Source organism: Choloepus didactylus, chromosome 2 (genome assembly GCF_015220235.1).
Source record: "Choloepus didactylus isolate mChoDid1 chromosome 2, mChoDid1.pri, whole genome shotgun sequence".
Lineage (NCBI taxonomy): Eukaryota > Metazoa > Chordata > Mammalia > Pilosa > Megalonychidae > Choloepus > Choloepus didactylus.
The window spans coordinates 7,777,702-7,797,928 of record NC_051308.1 but is presented as its reverse complement, the minus strand read 5'-3'; the positions used below and the strand labels follow the sequence as shown (position 1 = coordinate 7,797,928).

Below are 20,227 nucleotides of genomic sequence, written 5' to 3'. Positions count from 1 at the left end.
GACTCATAAAACGTTGCATTCCTGCCGCAACCATTCAGCGACCGGAATTAGGAACATCACGAGTGCTAAACTGTTCCACCGGTTCTCGCACCCATCCTCCCAAGATCCTGCCAGGGCCCCGCCCCGTCCCGCCACAGCACGAAACTCTCGGGCGGAAACAATCGTGCCCTGAGAGTGCGCCGCGCGTAACGGAATTCAGCGCATGCGCCCCTAGCGCGCCGGATTTCCTGTCTTCGCTGACCGCTTCCGGCGGGGTCGGTCGAACCAATGGGGTGAACGCGGAGGCTCGTGGTAATTTCTCTAAGGTCCTCCCACGCGGGTGTTTTCGGAGAAAAGTCCCCCAGGTGAGGCCTGAGTACCGTTTGCCGGGGCTAATGGCCTCACCTGGTACATTGAACGCTTTCCGCCTTCCGCCGTTGCCCACGATTCGAGAGATTATTAAGTTGTTCAAACTACAAGCAGTGAAGCAGCTCTCCCAGAATTTCCTCCTGGACTTGAGGCTGACAGGTGGATGACTTATCGGTACTCCTGGGTGTCTCCTCGGTTTCTGGGGCGGGGGCCGGGAGTCGAGCCTGCCGGCGGGGGTCTGGACACTGCGCCGAGTGTTCAGTGGGTATTCGGTCAGGTCCTTCTTCCGTTTTGAGCAAAGAAAACTGCGTGTTCCACATTCCAGGAGACACGTGAATGCATTGTCTGATCACAAAATCCCCCGTTTGGGGGGCTTGCACTGGTGGGGTCGTGAGCAAACACTAGGGGAGAAAGTTCCCGTGTCGTGAAAGGCAGTTGTGCTAACCCTATGAAATGTCACTGCACGTGCTGACTGTAGATTTACTTTTCATGCAGTTTAAGGTTAACAGAATTTTAATTAGTGCAAGGACTTTTTTCTGTAGCATGTTGCTGCAAAAGAGTGTCACTCGTAGGATTAAACGTTTACTTGTTCTACGAAATGCTTAAGGGGGCAAATACTCATTCAGTAAATACATCTTGAACAAGCTATGTGCTAGCGCTGGAGTGAACAGGTAAAGTTCCTCGAGGAGCTTGCATTTTAGTAAGTTTACGTTCCCACTCATTTTGATCACTTTTATGAAGTAAAATTTACGTACAATAAAATTCACCAATTTGGGTACACAGTTCGATGAGTTTTGACAAATGTATACACTTACTTAACTACCCCACCCCTTCCTTATTGATGTTCTCTTCTGAAAGATGAGATTACAAGAATAAGACTTAACTACAAATACATCTACTAATTCACTGTTGGAGTACTTTGGTTTGATATTTTGATATTTCATTCTGTTTGGCCCCTATTAAGAAGCCAAAAAGAGCAATAAATCTTACCCCAAAAGATTCATTTTCAATTAAATGAAGCAGTATGCAAAACATGAATAAGATGTTTTATTTCTTGGACATGGAGCCTTTATTCTGCTGCTAGCGATATGGCTTTGGGTAAAATAATTTAACTCCACCTCAGTTTTCTCATCTTTTAGTTGGTAGTGGGGTGGGGTGATGACAGACTACAAGATTGATGAAAGGTTACCCACTTCCAACATTCTTTGGTTCTGGAAGTAGCCAGTACCAGCCTCTTCTGCTGTTCATTAGCCGCATTCTAGGTATAAAGCACCATTCCCAGGACTGAAAATGTGGGTCTTTGTGTTTTAAAAAAAATACTTCTTTTGCATTTTCTTACATGAACCTTCATTCACCCTGAGGAGGAAGTTCTAGAATCTAGATACTATTATTTGCTCTTCCTGTGGGAACCAAAGTAAAGGGAGATTAAGGGACTTGTCTGAGGTGAAAAGCTCTAGCAGGGGTAGAGCAAAATTGAAACCCAAGCTCATGACTGTGTAGTGCTTCTTATGTCATTTGTATTTGAATGGACCTAAAAAGTTTGGAGTAGACCCTCTCTCCTGCCTAGTGTCCTATATTTCTTTTTTTAAAATTATTGAATTTCACTTCATGATGCCTGTGCTTAATATAGCTCTCTATTTCTTCCAAGAATTATTGGCCTATAGTGGAGCAAGGATTGGTTTTAGAATTACACAGACCCTGCCATTTACTTTCTAGGTGATCTTGCGCAAATCAAGAGACAAGGAAGCAAATTCAGAGAAGTTAAATTGGAATAGTAATAACAGAAACAAAAGTGGGATTGCAGAGCACTCAGTGAATGCTGCTAAGAAGTGCTGGTATATTTTCAGTGGCTAAGTGTCCACTATTCTTGGATAGCCAGTTGCTTAGATTTTAGTATCTCACAGTCAATAACAGCAGCCCTTTGTATGTTTTTTCAGAAGGGATGAGTGCTTGCAATGAAGCATCAGTACCTCTGCTTTTGTTTTCTTAAGGTTTGCTAACTTAAAGAAGTTGATGAATTAAAAATTATTTTTTCCATATTAAGGTGCATATTTGCAGAGTTTAAAAAAGAAAAAAAAACCTCCACTGCTAATGTTTTCCTGAAACTGATCAAGATTCCAAATTTCTAAGAGTCTTATGATATAGCAGCTTGTTGCCATTGCCATATCAGCCACTAACTAGGGATCTATATGTTAAAAACAGACTGCCAGCACTTTTTGCTTTTGGATTTTTAAATAACAACCTTGAATATTCTGAGTATTGAAGCTATCCCTGCTTATTCATATATTCAGTGTTCTACAGCTGTTGAGAAGTGTATGCATATCCAGTCAATTCTTGGAATTGATTGCTTTGGTGGAGGAACGGATAGAAAATACGGTATTAGCTAAATTTAAGTTAAGAAATTTTGTCATGACAATCCTATTTTTGTTAAAGAACTGGCATATTCGACAGTGGATTGGTAGAATATTGACTAGCTATTACTATATGTTGTTTTAGGTTTATAGTTAAATAACTGAATAAATGTTATACTTAAGGGATTGATTGGGGTATGATATGGCTGATAAGAATTTTTATAGATTGTTTTTCTTTTTAAATTCCATATATTGAAATTTCCCAAAATTAATGAAACTTAATGAAATTAAAATTAATTTTGCATTGAAATTTCCCAAAATTAATGAAAACTTACTTTCTTTTCTTCAGATAAAATTGTAAGAAAAGCTGGCAATCTGACAAATGCTTATGTTTATGAAGTTGGTCCTGGGCCAGGGGGAATCACAAGATCCATTCTCAATGCCCGTGTTGCTGAACTTCTGGTGGTTGAAAAGGACACTCGATTTATTCCTGGATTACAGGTGAGATACTTCATACGTCTCTTTTTTTAGGAGGCAGAAACCCAATTTAAATCTTTAGGCCATGATACTCAAACTGCAGTGTCCAAAGATTAGGTAGGTTACTTGTCAAAGTGCAGATCCCCAAACTCTGTCCAAGAGATTTTGATCCTGTAATCCTTCAAGGTTTAGGAATCTGCGTTTCTAGCATCATCAGGAAATGCTGATGTAGGTCTGTTGACCACAACTTGAGTAAACCTGCTTAATGTATTGATGCTTGTAAACTGATTTATATAACCTGATTTTATTTATATAAGTAGCTTTGCATGTCGTGATTCCCTCAAAAGTAGATAAAATTAAACAGTGACCAACAATGACTCAATTAGTGACATGACTTTTGAGAACTTCATTTAGGTTCAAAAATCATTTCCACAAGCAGAATGATAGTCCATCATTGACAGAGATTTATTGTAAAGTTTAGACATTCTTATAAGAGTATTTTTAAGGTTATGGGATAAAGTTGAATCACTCTATTCATAGATTTGTGATGAGGTTTGAATTAAATGATGCATGCAACTTTAAAACACTATCATTATGTGGGAAATATTTGAAGGAACTAGACATGTTTGAACTGTAAAAGAGAAGCCTTGAGTAAGGAGAGTGATAGCTGCCTTTCAAAGCCTAGAGAAGACGGGATAAGCTTGTTATGATCTCTAAGGAAAGAACTAAAATAAATATTGAAATTGAGGGAGGCAGATAGAGATTTAATATAAGGACAGACTTATATTAAAACAATTTGGCAAACAGTGGAACAGATTGTATCAGAGATCTTGTAAATAGAATTCTTCATAGGAGGCAAATTTTACTTAATGACCTAAGAACCTTTGTTTGATTCGTCTGTAATTCTAAAACTTTAAAAAAGTGGCCTTAGACTTTGGCTCAGATGAGTAGCAATTTATTGGGTAAGGACAATAGAATAATAAAATAATCCACATTACTACTTTAACGGAAGAGGACAAATGGGTTTAAAAGTAGTATTTTCTTATACTTATATGTGTATGTATTAACAGGACAATGTTTAATTTGTATCAAAACAGTTTTATTGTTCACTGCTGTATCTCCACAATAAACAGTGCCTGTCACATAGCAAGGTGTTCATTAAATATTACTGAATGAACACATTCTCCATTTTTATTTTCCCAGTGTCTCACAAGGGCAATGAAAAGGTTGCCTATCATTCTGTCTGTCTAGTATATTAGCTGACTAAATATGTCAACAACAGTGAAAGTGAATAATTGTAAATTGTTTATTATCAAAATCCTTAGATTTTTTCCCTAACTGTGAAAATTAATTTCAAGATAAATTACCCTGCTGGATATGTATATTTGACATATCATCTGTGTCAATGGGAGAAGCAAAATTAATTCTTAATCTCTTATATGCAGGAAAGGAATTTGCCTGAAAAAGAATGTTGGGTACTAAAACATCAAATAGACTTCTTTTTCCTATAAGGAATGAAAATGTAAAGCCACTTTGTTTTAGAGGTACTAAATTAATCATAAAACAGTAAAGGTAGAAGGAGAATGATCTATTTTAAGGATTCCATTCTAGTGATTTCTAAGGTAATAGAATTACTTTTTAAAAGAAATTTTAATAATTTATAAAATGTCTTCTCACAGGAAGTGTGTCATTTGTAACTTTGAATTAAGAATTGAATTATTCTTACAATGTTTTCATGAGGTGGCTTATAGGAAAGAATGAGTGGTGATAACATGTTGTAAAGTTAAGAAAATGTCTGTAATATATGAGAGCACTATAGTATAGTATCATATCATGGTAAAGAGCATGGACTTGAGTGGCATACTGCCTGCCAGGGTTTGACTTCAGACTCCACCAATTGCTAGTTACATGACCTGAGGCAGGTAACTATATCTCTCTGTGCTTCAGTTTGCTCATAGGATTATTATGAGATTAACTGAGTGCCTGACACTTAGTAAACACTCAGTTAATCTTATATATAAATAATCAATTAAACAATTAATTGTTTCCATGCTTTGGGCACCTCTAGTAATTAAGGATTGATCAGGAGACTCCTATTCTAGAAAGCAGTATAAGAAAAAAGGAATGTTAATCCTTTGGAACATTAGACAATCCCCAGCTGTGGAAACATTGGGGCTTTCTCCAGTTCATCAAGCTTGCATTAGACTCAGGGTTTCTTTCTTTCAATGTCAGAGCAATCTCCTGTGATTGTGCATTTCTAGATTTTTTTGTTTAATTTTTAATTTTCTTTTTTCTTTTTAATGGCCAGGTAGACTCTATGCCTTTGAGGGGAGCTAGGGGATTTCTTGACACTTCAGGAAGCTTGATGCCTTGATAGGTTCCTCCCCTTATTTTTGAATTGGGACAATTTCATATGTGAGCTGTTCTCCTTCAGATAACGATTTGGATTCTTACTCATTTTTTTTTTTTTTTTTTTTTTTTTTTTAAAGGTTTCATATATTAATAGCAATAATAATAGCTAATATTTATGGAGGGCTTATCACACTAAGTACTTATTTCTACTTTGGTATTAAGGTATAATAGATGTTCAGTAAGCCATACATATTGAAAGTGTGCAATTTGCTGAATTTTAACATATGTGTAACTTCCTGAAACCATCACCACAAACAAAATAATGAACATCCAACACCATCGAAATTCCTCACATCCCTTTGTAATCCATCTCTCTCTCTCCTCCCCTTCTTTTTCTTCAATCACTGATCTGCTTTCTGCCACTGTAGAGCATTTTCCATTTTAAAAAAATTATGTAAATGAAATCATATAGTACGTACTCTTTTTTATGTAGCATAATTATTTTTTGAGATTCATCTATGTTGAGGCATTTATCAATAGTTGGAATCTTTCTGTTGCTGAATAGATATGCCAGCTTTGTTTTGGACTTTTGCATTGTTTACAGTTTTGAGCTCTCACGTATAAAGCTATTATGAGCATTCATGTGCAAGTCCTTGGGTGAATATATACTTTCATTTCTCTTTGGTAAAGACCAAAGAGTAGAAGGAATGTCTGGATCCTATGGTAGAAGTTAGTTTAACTTTTTATGAAACTTGCCTACCATTTTATTGCTGTACTTAACTTGCTCACACTTGACATGACCAGTCTTTTTTAATTTTAGCTATTCTGGTGGGTAGTTATTGGTATATTCTTGTGGTTTTAGTTTGCATTGCCTAATGACTAATGATGTTTAATATATTTTCATGTGCTTACTTGCCAGCCATTATTTTTGGTGGGGAATTGTTCAATTATTTTAACCATTCTCTAAAAATAATTTTTAAAACTTTGTATAGTAATATATATACAACTCAAAATTTTCCATTTTAACAACTTTCAAGTATACAATTCAGTGGTATTAATTACATTCACAATATTGTACCACCATCCATATCCATTTCCCCAACTTTTTCACCACATCAAGCCAAACCTCTGTACCCATTGAGCAATCACTCCCTCTTTCCCTTCCCTGTTCCCAGTGGGCCCTAGTAACCAATAATCTGTCCCAGTAAAACATATTAAAAAATCAGAAGGGAAAAAATCAAATGATCATCTCAATAGATGCTGAAAAAGCATTTGACAAAATCCAACATCCTTTTATGATAAAAACACTTCAAAAGTTAGGAATAGAAGGAAGCTTCCTTAATATGATAAAGGGCATATATGAAAAACCCACAGCCAGTATAATACTCAGTGGTAAGAGACTGAAAGCCTTCTCTGTAAGATCAGGAATGAGACAAGGATGGCCCGTTGTCACCACTGTTATTCAATATTGTGCTAGAAGTTCTAGCTAGAGTTAATTCAGCAAAAAAAAAAAAAAAAAAAAAAAAAGAACGGCATCCAAATTGGAAAGGAAGAAACAAAACTCTCATTATTTGCAGATGATGTGATCTTATACTTGCAACACCCTGAGAAATCAGTGACACACCTACTTGAGCTAATAAATTCAGCAAAGTGGCAGGATATAAGATTAATGCACATAAATCTGTAATGTTTCTATACAGTAGAAATGACTTAAATAGACACTCAAGAAAAAGATTCCATTCTCAATAGAAATTAAAAAAATTAAGTACCTAGGAATAAACTTAACCAAGGATGTAAAAGATGTTTACACAGAAAATTACATAACTCATAACTCTACTAAAGGAAATAGAAGGTGACTTAAACAGATGGAGAGAGATTCTGTGTTCATGGATAGGAAGGGCTAAACGTAGTTAAGATATTAATTCTACCCAAACTGATCTACAGATTTAATGCAATTCCCATCAAAATTCCAACAAGCTACTTTGCAGATTTGGAAAAGTTAGTCATCAGATATATTTGGAAGGGAAAGGTGCCTCATGTTGCTAAAAATATTCTAAAAAAGAAAAATGAAGTAGGAGGACTTAACTCTGCCTGACTTTGAAGCCTACTAAAAAGCTAAAGTAGTCAAAGCAGCATGGTATTGGTACAAAGATAGACATATTGATCAATGGAATCAAATTGAGAATTCAGAAATAGAGCCCCAGATCTATGGTTGCCTGATTTTTGATAGGGCTCCCAAATCCACTGATTTGGGACGTAACAGCCTCGTCAACAAATGGAACAGGGAGAATTGGATATCTATATCTAAAAAAATGAAAGAGGACCTCTACCTCACACCCTGTAATTAAGCATGGATCAGAGATCTCAATGTAAGAGACTGCACCATAAAGCTCTTAGAATATAATGTAGGGAAACATCTTCAAGACCTAGTATTAGGAGGTTGCTTCCTAGACCTCCTTAGCAATTGTGAATAATGCTGCTGTGAACATTGATGTACAAATATCCGCTCAGATCCTGTTTTCAGTTATTTTGGTCAAATACCTAGAAGTAATTGCTGGGTCATATGTTTAACTTTTTGAGGAATCACCAAAGAGTTTTCCATAGCAACTGTACAATCTGCAATCTCACCAACTATATACAAGAGTTCCAACTGTCCACATCCTTGCCAACACTTGTTATTGTCCATTTTTTAAATAATAACCATCCTGGTGTGACGTGATATCTCATTGTGGTTTTGATTTGCATTTACCTAATGGATAATGATGTTGAGCATTGTTTCATTTGCTTGCTAATGATGTTGAGCATTTTTTCGTGTGCTTATTGTCTGTTTGTGTATCTTCTTTGGAGAAATGTCTATTCCAGTCGTATACCCATTTTTTAATTGGGTTGTTTGTCTTTTTGTTGTCAAGTTGTAGGAGTTCTTTATTTATTCTGGGTACTAAACCCTTATCAGATACATGATTTCCAAATATTTTCTCCCATTCCTTGGATTGTCTTTTTACTCTCTTGATAATGTCCTTTGTACAAAAGTTTTAAATTTTGATGAACTCCAATTTACCTATGTTTTCTTTTGTTGCTTGTGCTTTAAATTCCCATATATTTTCTTCTAAGAGAAAATATGTATTTATGTCATTGATCCATTTTGAGTTGTTTTTTGTGTGTGATGTGAAGTAGGGGTCCACTTAGATCTTTTGCATGTGGATATCCAGTTTTCCCAGCACCATTTGTTGAAGAGACTTTTTTCCCTGCCGAGTGGACTTGGCACCCTTGTTGGAAATTAATTGTCCATAGATTTGTGTGTTTATTTCTGAAGTCTCAGTTCTATTCCATTGGTCTGTTTGTCTGTATTTATGCCATTACAACATTGTTTAGATTATTGTGTGGCTTGTTAATAAGTTTTGAAATTGGGAAGTGTGAGTCTTTCAACTTTATTCTTTTTTCAAGATGATTTTGGAATTTAATGATTCATTTTTCCATTTCTGCAAAAACAGTTGCTGTCATTTTGATCAGGATCATGTTGTATCTATAAATCACTTTGGGCAGAATTGACATCTTAATGTTAAGTCTTCCATTCTGTGAACACAGAATAGCTTTCCGTTCATTTAGGCCTTCCTTAATTTCCTTTAGCAATGTTTTGTAGTTTTCAGTGTCCAAGTCTTTTGCATCCATGGTTAAATTTATTCCTAGGTATTTTGTTCTTTTAGATGATATGGTAAGATGATTTGTTTACTTGATTTCCTTTTTTGAATTGTCTGTTTCTAGTATATAGAAACATCACTGATTTTTGCATGTTGATCTTACACCCTGCCACCTTTGATGAGTTCGTTTATTAGCTATAGTAGCTTTGTTGTAGATTCTGTGGAATTGTTCTATATATAAGATTATATCATCTGAATAGATACAGTTTTTTCTTCCTTTCTGATTTCGATGCCTTTACTTCTTTTTCTTGCCTGGTTGCTCTGGCTAGATCTTCCAATACAAAATTTAATAGCATTGGTGAAAGCAGACATTTTTCTCTTGTTCCTGATCTTCGGGGGGAAGCTTTCAGTCTTTCACCATTGAATATAATGTTAGCTTTGGGTTCTTCGTATATGCCCATTATCATGTTAACAAAGTTCCCTGCTATTCCTAGTTTTCTCAGTGTTTTTATCAAGAAAGAGCACTGGCTTTTGTCAGAAGTCTTTTCTGCATCAATTGAGATGATCATGTATTTTTTTTCTCCATCATTCTGTTAATATGGTATAGTACATTGACTTTTTAAAGCAGTTTTCTTGAGATATATTCACATTCTGTACAGTCCATCCAAAGTGTACAATCATTGATTGTGTACAATGTACAAAGAGTTGTGCATTCATCACTGCAATCAATTTTAGAGCATTTACGTACTCCAAAAAAAAAAAAAAACCCAGTACCCCTCAGCAGTCATTGCCCAATCCCTGCATCCTTCCCCATCCCTTTATAACCACTAATGTATTTCTGTCTATAGATTTATTTATATTTACATTTTATATAAATGGAATCATACAATATGTAGTAATTTGTGTCTGGTTTCTTTCACTTAGCATGATTTTTTAAAAATTATTATTAGTTTTTAACTAGAGAAGTTGTAGGTTTACAGAAAAGTCATGTAAAAAGTGCAACAGTCCTCTGTACTACCCTATTGTTGACACTTTGCATTAGTGTGTTACCTTTATTACAACTGATGAAAGAATATTAAAAAATTATGTTAACTATAGTCCATAGTTTACATTAGGTGTATTTTTCCCATATGCCACCCTATTAGTAGCACCTTGCATTAGTGTCATGTATTTGTTGTGATTCATGAGAGAACATTCTTATTTTTGTAATATTATCCATAGTCTGTCATCCACAATTCACTGTTATACAGTCCTATGTTTTATCTTCTAACTTTCATTCTAGTAGCATACACAACCCCAAACTCCCTCTTTCAACCACATTTACATACGTAATTCAACACTGTTAATTATAATTACAATAATGTGCTACCATCACCACCATCCTTTTCCAAACTTTTATAATCAACCAAAATAGAAATTTTGTGCAAATTAAACATCAGCTCCCCGTTTTTGACCCCAGTCTATCCCCTGGTAACCTATATTCTGGATTTTAACTCTGAGTGTCCTTATTCTAATTGTTTCAAAATAGTGAGATCATACAATATTTGTCCTTTTGTTCCTTGCTTATTTCACTCAACATAATGTCCTCAGGTTTCATCCATGTTGTCACATGCATCAGGGCCTCATTCCTTGTTATAGAAGAATAATAGTCCATCCGTGTATACACTACGTTTTGTTTATCCATTCATCAGTTGATGGATATTTTGGTTGCTTCCATCTTTTGACAGTTGTGAATAATGCCACTATGAATACTGTGTGCAAATATCTGTTCGAGTCCCTGCTTTCAATTCTTCCGGGTATATATGTAGTAGCAGGATGCTAAGTCATAAGGTAATTCTATATTTAGCTTCCTGAGGAGCTGCCAGAATGTATTCTACAGTGGCTGCACTATTTTGCATTCCCACCAGCAGTGAATGAATGCCTCTTTTCTCTGCATCCTCTCCAACACTTGTAATTTTCTGTGTTTTTTTTTTTAATATTAGCCATTCTAGGTAGGTGTGAAAAGATATATTTCGTGATTTTGATTTGCATTTCCCTAATAGCTAGAGATGTAGAGCATCTTTTCATGTGCTTTGTAGCCTTTTGTATTTTCCCTTTGAAAAATGTCTATTCAAGTCTTTGACCCTTTTTTTTTTTTTAACCTCAACAGATGGAGTTTATTGCATTCCAAAGCAGTGCAGCTTTTTTTGTTTTGTTTTGTTTTTTATTAAATTCAGTTTTATTGAAATACATTCACACACCATGCAGTCATCCATGGTATACAATCAATTGTCCACAGTATGATAACATAGTTATGTGTTCATCACCACAATCTATCTCTGAACATTTTCCTTACATCAGAAAGAACCAGAACAAGAATAAAAAATAAAAGTGAAAAAAGAACTCCCAAATCATCCCCCCATCCCACCCCATTTGTCCTTTAGTTTTTATCCCCATTTTTCTACTCATCCATACACTAGATAAAGGGGGTGTGATCCACAAGGTCTTCACAATCACACTGCTTTGACCCATTTTTAAATTGGATTGTTTCCTTTTTGTTGTTGATTTGTAGGATTTTTTTTATATGTTGTGGATATTAAACCCTTATCAGATATGTGGTTTCCAAATCTTTTCTCCCATCGAGTAGGTTGTCTTTTTACTTCCTTGACAACATCCTTTGAAGCACAAAAGTTTTTAATGTTGAGGAGGTCTCATTTATCTATTTTTTTCTTTCATCGCTTGTGATTTGGGTGTAAAGTCTAAGAAATCATTGCCTAACACAATATCCTGAAAATACTTCCTACATTTTTTCCTAGAACTTTTATAGTCCTGGCTATTACAGTTAGGTCTTTCATCCACTTTGAGTTAATTTTTGTTTATGGTATGAGTTAGTGGTCCTCTTTCATCTGTTACATATGGCTATCCAGTCTCCCAGCACCATTTGTTGAAAAGAGTGCTCTTTCCCAATTGAGTGGACTTGGAATTCTAGTCAAAAATCAATTGGCCATAGAAGTGAGGGTCTATTTCTGAACTCTCAATTTGATTCCATTGGTTAGTATATCTGTCCTTGTGCCAGTGCTATGCTGTTTTGACAACTGTAGCTTTGTAATATGCTTTAAAGACAGGAAATGTGGGTCTTCCAACTTCATTCTTCTTTTTAAAAATCTCTTTGGCTATTTGGAGCCCCTTAGTCTTCCAAATAAATTTGATTGGCTTTTCTTTTTCTGGAAAGTAGGCTCTTGGATTTTTGATTGAGATTGCATTGAATCTGTAAATCATTTTGGGTAGAATTGACATCTTAGCAATATTTAGTTTTCCAATCCATGAACACTGAATGTCCTTCCATTTATTTAGGTCTTTTTAAACTTCTTGTGGCAGTGTTTTGTGGTTTTCTGTGTACAAGTGCTTTGCATCCTTGGTTAAATTTTTTCCTAGATATTTGATGCTTTCAGTTGCTATTTGTAAGTTGAATTTTTTTTCTTGATTTCCTCCTCAGACTGGTCATTACCAATGTATAGCAACAATATTGATTTTTGAATGTTGATGTTGTACCCCACCACTTTGCTGCATTCGTTTATTAGCTCTAGTAGCTTTGTTATAGATTTTTCAGGACTTTGCAAATACATAGTATACTGTCAGCTGCAAATGGGAAGTTTTACTTTTTCCTTTCCAGTTTGGATACCTTTTATTTCTTTCTGTTGCCTAATTGCTCTGGCTGGAACTTCTAGTATAAGGTTGAATAACAGTGGTGACCATGGACATCCTTGTCTTTTTCCAGATCTTAGAGGGAAAGCCTTCAGTCTTTCACCATTGAGTACGTTGTTAGCTGTGGGTTTTTCATATATGCCCTTAATCAGTTGAGGAAACTTCCTTCTGTTTTTATCTTTTGAAATGTTTTTATTAAAAAAAGGATGCTGTATTTTTTCAAATGCCTTTTCTAGGTCAATCAAGATGATCATATGGTTTTTCCCCTTTGATTTGTTAATGTAGCGTATTATGTTAATTGATTTTCTTGCGTTGAACCACCCTTGCATGCTTGGGATAAAACACACTTGATCATGGTATGTAATTCTTTTAATGTGCTGCTGGATTCAATTTCACTTCTATTGTCTTTGTTTCAATTTTTTAAATTGAGATATATTCACATACCATACAGTCATCCAAAGTGTACAATCACTTGTTCACAATGTCATCATATAGTTGTGCATTCATCACCACAATGTTTGAACATTTTCTTTACTCCAAAAAATTAAAAAAAGAATAAAAATTAAAGTAAAAAAGAACTCCCCAAACATCCCATTCCCCCTCACCTCCCTCACCATTATTCATTTAATTTCTGTCCCCATTTTTCTATTCATCTGTCTGCACAATGGGTAAAGGGAGTGTGAGCCACCAGTTTTTTCACAATCAAACGGGCACACAGTGTAAGCAATATAATTATACAGTCATCTTCTAGAATTAAGGCTATTGGGTTACAGTTCAACAGTTTCAGATATTTCCTTCTAGCTATTCCAATACACTAAAAACTATAAAGGGCTATCTATATACTGCAGAAGAATAACCTCCAGAATGACCTCTCGACTCCATTTGAAATCTCTCAGCCACTGAAACTTTATTTTGTTTCATTCCTCTTCCCCCTTTTGGTCAAGAAGTTTGCCAGTTTGAATGTATTGTGTCTCCCAAACACCATTATCTTTGATGTAGTTTTGTGGGGCAGACGTTTTGGTGTGATTAGATTTGCTTGGAATGCGCCCCACCCAGCTGTGGGTGATGACTCTGATGGGATATTTCCATGGAGGCGTGGCCCCACCCATTCAGGGTGGGCCTTGATCAGTGGAGCCATATAAATGTGCTGACTCAAAGAGAAGGAACTCAGTGCAGCTGTGAGTGACATTTTGAAGAGGAGCAAGCTTGCTAGAGAGGAACGTCCTGGGAGAAAGCCATTTTGAAACCAGAACTTTGGAGCAGACGCCAGCCACGTGCCTTCCCAGCTAACAGAGGTTTTCCGGACACCATTGGCCATCCTCCAGTAAAGGTACCCGATTACTGATGTGTTACCTTGGACACTTTATGGCCTTAAGACTGTAACTGTGTAGCCAAATAAACCCCCTTTTTATAAAAGCCAATCCATCTGTTCTAGTTTGCTAATGCTGCGGAATGCAAAACACCAGAGATGGATTGGCTTTTATAAAAAGGAGGTTTATTTGGCTATACAGTTACAGTCTTAAGGCCATAAAGTGTCCAAGGTAACACATCAGTAATCGGGTACCTTTACTGGAGGATGGCCAATGGCGTCCGGAAAACCTCTGTTAGCTGGGAAGGCACGTGGCTGGCGTCTGCTCCAAAGTTCTGGTTTCAAAATGGCTTTCTCCCAGGACGTTCCTCTCTAGCAAGCTTGCTCCTCTTCAAAATGTCACTCACAGCTGCACTGAGTTCCTTCTCTTTGAGTCAGCACATTTATATGGCTCCACTGATCAAGGCCCACCCTGAATGGGTGGGGCCACGCCTCCATGGAAATAGCCCATCAGTTATCATCTACAGCTGGGTGGGGCGCATCTCCATGCAAACAACCTAATCCAAACGTTCCAGCTTAATCCCCACTATTATGTCTGCCCCACAAGATTGCATCAAAGAATATGGCTTTTTCTGGGGGACATAATACATTCAAACTGGCACACCATCTCTGGTGTTTTGCATTCCGCAGCATTAGCAAACTAGAACAAGAAGGCTTTTCAATCCCATGATGCTGGGTCTAGGCTCATCACTGAGAGTCATGTCCCACATTACCAGGGAGATTTATACCCCTGGGAGTGAGGTCCCACATGGCGGGGCGGGGGCAGCGAGTTCACCTGCTGAGGTGGCTTAGGGAGAAAGAGGGGCCATATCTGAGCAACAGAGTGGTTCTCTGGGAAGATTCTTAGGCATAATTATAAGTAGGCTTAGCCTCTCCTCTGCAGTAACAGACTTCATAAGGCAAGCCCCAGGATTGAGGGCTTGGCTTTCTAAATTGATAGTCCTCAATGTTTGTGAGACTATCAGTAATAACCCAGGTGGGAAGTCCAACATTCCTGCCTTTTTACCCTAGTTCCTCAGGGGATATCTGCAAATACATTTTTATTCTCTGCCCAAATTCTCCCTCTTTTTCGAAGTACAGTTTTGCCAGATAAAGAATTTTTGGCGGGCAGTTTTTCTCTTTCATTACCTTTAATATATCATACCATTGCTTTCTTGCCTGCATGGTTTCTGAGGAGAAATCAGGACTTAGTCTTACTGATGATCCCTTGGATGTGATGAATTGCTTTTCTCATGTTGCTTTCAGAATTTTCTCTTTATCTTTCACATTTGACCTTCTGATTAGTATGTGGGAGGTGGGGCAAGATGGAAGAGTGGTGAGGTATAGGTTTTAGTTATTCCTCCAGGGCAGTAGGTAGAAAGCCAGGAACTGCATGAACCGTACACCACAGAGCAATCTGACTTTGGGCATACTTCATATAACACTCAGGAACATGTGGAACAGCTGAGATAAGTGAAATCTGTAAGTTCTCACGTCCAGGGGGCCATTGGTGCTGGGAACCAGGAGGGAGAACTGTAGTGGCTCTGACTGAAAACTCAGACTGCTGATCAAATCTCCAAACAGATAGACTGAGTCCAGGCAGCCCGGCGGAGAAGAGATAGGGCTAGCAAAAACAGCAAAAAAAAAAAGAAGAAAACCCAAACTAAAAACAGAGACCTTTTGGAGTTGCGGTGAACATAAAATGGAGAAGGGCAGGGCTCAGAGAGAATCAGGCTCATATGCAAATCCAGAGGGCAAGGTCCCTTGTCTGAAAAGCCAGTTTCTCTGCTTTCTTGATTGTTCCTTAATGGCCCTAATCTCCTTGTCTCTTAGCGTTCCAATAGCCCATTAGATCTGTAAGAAGGGCCCTTGTTTTTCTTTTTCTTTCTTTCTTCTTTTTTTTTTTTTAAGAATCTTTTCCTCTTTTTCTAAAACAATTACTCTAAGAAGCCCATTACAGAAAGCCTCACAGACTTGCAATGTGGGCCCAGGCAAGAGCAGAGCTAAGAAAGCTCTGAGAGACAAAGCAATAAACCTAGTGGCTGAGAAAATTCGCTAAACACCATAACTTCCCAAGAAAAGGGAGGTGTTCCCTTACAGCCATCTTCCCAGCGGGCTGGGAACGCTCCTGCCCGGAGCCAGCGCCATTTCCCAGAGCTGCCCCGAACAACCCAGTGTGATGGGAAGAGTTGCCGACAGCAAGAGCACATGCCACAATATCTGGTGTGGAGAATAGCCTTTCGCCTACCCACAGCTAATTGTCCCGGAGCTGGGAAGGCAGAGCTGTGTGAAAAGGGGGAAATTAACATGCCCCATTCAGCCATCCTTTCAGCAGGCTGGGAACGCCCCTACAAGGCCCTGCAGCCCAGAATTTCCCTTGGAGGATGGCGCTCACTGTGACGTAGCACAGTCTTCCATCAGCAGAGGCCTTAGGAAGGCACGGCTTGAAAGAGGGACCCACTCCCAAGTCCCAGGGACCATATGCCAATACCAAGGACTTGTAGGTCAGTGGCAGAGACAAACTGTGGTGAGACTGAACTGAAGGATTAGACTATTGCAACAGCTTTAAATCTCCAGGAATACCTGGAAGATTTGATTATTAAACCTGCTCTATCTCCCTAACTGCTCAGAAACACACCCCACATTCAGGGCAGGGCAGCACCAACTACACACGCTAACTTGGTGCACCAGTTGGACCCCCACAAGACTCACACCCCCACTCACCACAAAGTTGGGGAGAACTGGCTTGAGGGAAATAGGTGGCTCGCAGACACCACCTGCTGGTTAGTTAGAGAAAGTGTACTCCACCGAGCTGTAGAGCTGACAAATTAGGGATAAGTGTTTGAATCAGTCTGCACATCCTAAAAGAACCCTGTCAAGTTAAGCAAATGCCAAGAGGCTAAAAACAACAGAAAATTTTAAAGCATATGAAAAAAACAGACGATGTGGATAACCTAAACCCAAACTCCCAAATCATAAGATCAGAGGAGACACAGTACTTGGAGCAATTAATCAAAAAACTAAAGACAAACAATGAGAGCATGGCACAGGATATAAAGGACATGAAGACAACCCTAGAAGAGCATAAAGAAAAAATTGCAAGAGTAAATAAAAATATATATGATCTGACTAGTATATGTCTTGGAGTGGACTATTAGGATTTATTGTTTGGAGAATGTTGAGCTTCTTGGACATGTATATTTTTGTGTTTCATGATTGTTGGGAAGTTTTTGGCCATTGTTTACTCCAGCAGTCTTTCTGCCCCTTTCCCCTTCTTCTGGGATACCCATGACACATGTTTGTGTGCTTCTTGCTGCCATTCTGATCCCAAAGACCCTGCTCAGTTTTTTCTGTGCTTTTCTCTATCAGTTCTTCTGTCTGTAAGATACCAATTGTCTTGTCTTCTTGTCCATTTCTGTCTCTTCAAATCTCCTGTCTTATGACCTCTAGTGTATTTTTAATCTCTTCCATTGTGCCTTTCATTCCCATCATTTCTGTTGTTTCTTTTTATACTTTCATATGCTCACACTTTGTCTTCTTAATATCCTTTAGTTCTTTATCCATATTTTCCTTCATCTCCTTGAATTGATTTAGGAAATTTGTTTGACCTTCTTTGATTAGTTGTTCAAAATTCTGTCTCCCTTAACTGAGCCATATCTTCCTGTTTCTTAGTATGGCTTGTCATTTTTTTCTTTTGTCTGGTTATCTGTTTATGTTGATAAGTTAACTCTGAGGTTCAGTTTCTCCCTCTTTTCTAGGGTTTTATTGTTAATTATCTCTGTGTTAAGACTCTTCTTTGACACTTGGTCCAACTTATTTTTACTTTTAGAGTAGTGTGTGTTTAACTGTTCAGATTTTCTTAGCTCTTCTTCATCTATTCTTGCGCTTGGTATGTTGTATTATTTTTAAGATCAGTTTTCGTGTAATTGTTTCACCTCCAAGAGTGAGTTTCCTTTCCTCTCTTCCTCCTCCATGGGGTCTTTTTTTTTTTAGTTCAATTTTATTGCGATTATTCACATACCATACAATCATCCAAAGTGTACAATCAGTTGTTCACAGCACCATTATATGATTGTATGGTCATCACAATTTTTTTTTAATTTTAGAATATTTTCATTCCAGAAAAGAAATAAAAATAAAAAAAACCCTCAAATACTCCCATACCCCTAACTGCTGCCTCCATTATTGACTGATAGTATTGGTATAGTACATTTGTTAGTTGATGAAAGAATGTTAAAATATTACTAACCGTAGTACATAGTTTGCAATAGGTATATTTTCCCCTATATACCCCTCTATTATTAACTTCTAGTTATAGTGTCATACATTTGTTGTAGTTCATGAAAGAAATTTCTAATATTTGTACGTTAATTACAGACATTGTCCACCACAAGATTCACTGTGTTACACACTCCCATGTTTTAACTTCCAGCTTTCCTTCTGGTAACATACGTGACTCTGAGCTTCCCCTTTCCGCCACATTCACGCACCATTCAGCACTGTTAGTTATTCTCACAATGACGTGCTACTGTCATCTCTGTCCATTTCCAAACGTTTGAGTTCACCCTAGTTGAACATTCTGCACGTGTTAAGCAACCGCTCCCCATTCTTAGCCTCATTCTATATCCTGGTAACCTGTATTTCATGTCTATGAGTTTACATATTAGAATTAGTTCTCATGAGATCATACAATATTCGTCCTTTTGTGTCTGACTTATTTCACTCAATATAATGGCCTCAAGCTTCATGCATCCACCTTTTTTTTTAAGACGGTTTTGTTCACACACCATACATTCCGTCAGTATCTTAAGTAAACAATTGATAGTTCCCTGTATAATCACGTAATTATGTAGTCACCACCACCACCACCACTATCTATATAAGAACATTTCCATTTCTTCCACAAAGAAAGAGGAAAAGTCAAAAAAGGTAGAGAGACAAAAGAAAAAGAAAGAAAAAAATGACAGCTAAAAAGCAACAAAAGAAAAGCCCCTGCCCTCACTCTCAATCCATAGAGACCAAGACTGGGCCTGCATGGCTCCACCCCTCCTCCCTCCCAGACTGGGCCCCACCCTACAATAAAAGAGTCGGACAACATCACTAATACCAAGAATCTCATGCCTCTCCCTTATATCCCCTTTATAGGCACTCAGCTTTGGTATATTGCCTTTGTTACATTAAAGGAAGCATAATACAGTGGTTCTGTTAACTATACACTCTAGTTTGCATTGATTGTATTTTTTTCCCCAACACCACACCCTTTTCAGCACCTTGCAAGGTTGACATTCGTTTTGCCTCATGTAGAAACATAATTGTACATTTTATCACAATCGTTGACCACTCTAGGTTTCACTAAGATACACAGTACCAGTCTTCACCTTCCCTCTTTTCTTCTGGTGTCCCACATGCCCCTAACCTTCCTCTTTCAGCCATACTCACAGTCATCTTTGTTCAGTGTACCCACATTATTGTGGTACCATCACCCAAAATTGTGCTCCAAACCTCTCACTCCTGTCTTTTCCTTTCTGTCTGCAATGCTTCCTTTAGTGTTTCCTGTAGAGCAAATATCTTGTTCACAAACTCTGTCATTGTCTGTTTGTCAGAGAATATTTTAAGCTCTTCTTCCTATTTGAAGGACAGTTTTGCTGGGTATAGGATTCTTGGTGGTTTTTCTCTTTCAGAATTTTAAATATATCACCCCACTTCCTTCTTGCCTCCATGGTTTCTTTTGAGAAATCCTCACATAGTCTTATCAAGCTTCCTTTGTACATGATGGCTTGCTTTTCTCTTGCTGTTTTCAGATTCTCTCTTCTATCTTTGACGTTTGATAACCTGATTATTAAGTGTCTTGGTGTAGGCCTATTCATATCTATTCTGTTTGGGGTACGCTGTGCTTCTTGGATCCGTAATTTTATGTCTTTCATCAGAGATGGGAAATTTTCATTGATTATTTCCTCTATTATTGCTTCTGCCCCTTTTTCCTTCTCTTCTCCTTCTAGGACACCAATGACACATACATTTTTGCTTTC

General features: G+C 37.5%; 1 protein-coding gene across 4 annotated transcripts in view; it reads left to right on the top strand.

Annotated features, from left to right (window-relative positions):
- The first annotated feature begins 283 nt into the window (after positions 1 to 283).
- TFB1M (transcription factor B1, mitochondrial) overlaps positions 284 to 20,227 on the top strand; it is a 115,555-nt gene continuing 95,611 nt past the window's right edge. For 2 of the 4 annotated variants that reach the window (XR_005214396.1, XM_037820224.1), the window contains exons 1-2: positions 284 to 507; positions 3,049 to 3,200. Coding sequence is in view for 1 of the 4 variants with exons in the window: in XM_037820224.1 (XP_037676152.1) it covers positions 375 to 507; positions 3,049 to 3,200 (285 nt within the window). In the remaining 3 variants the exon portion in view is untranslated. Of the gene's footprint in view, positions 523 to 3,048; positions 3,201 to 20,227 lie in introns of all 4 variants that reach the window. The other 2 variants (XM_037820246.1, XM_037820238.1) reach the window with 2 other exon arrangements.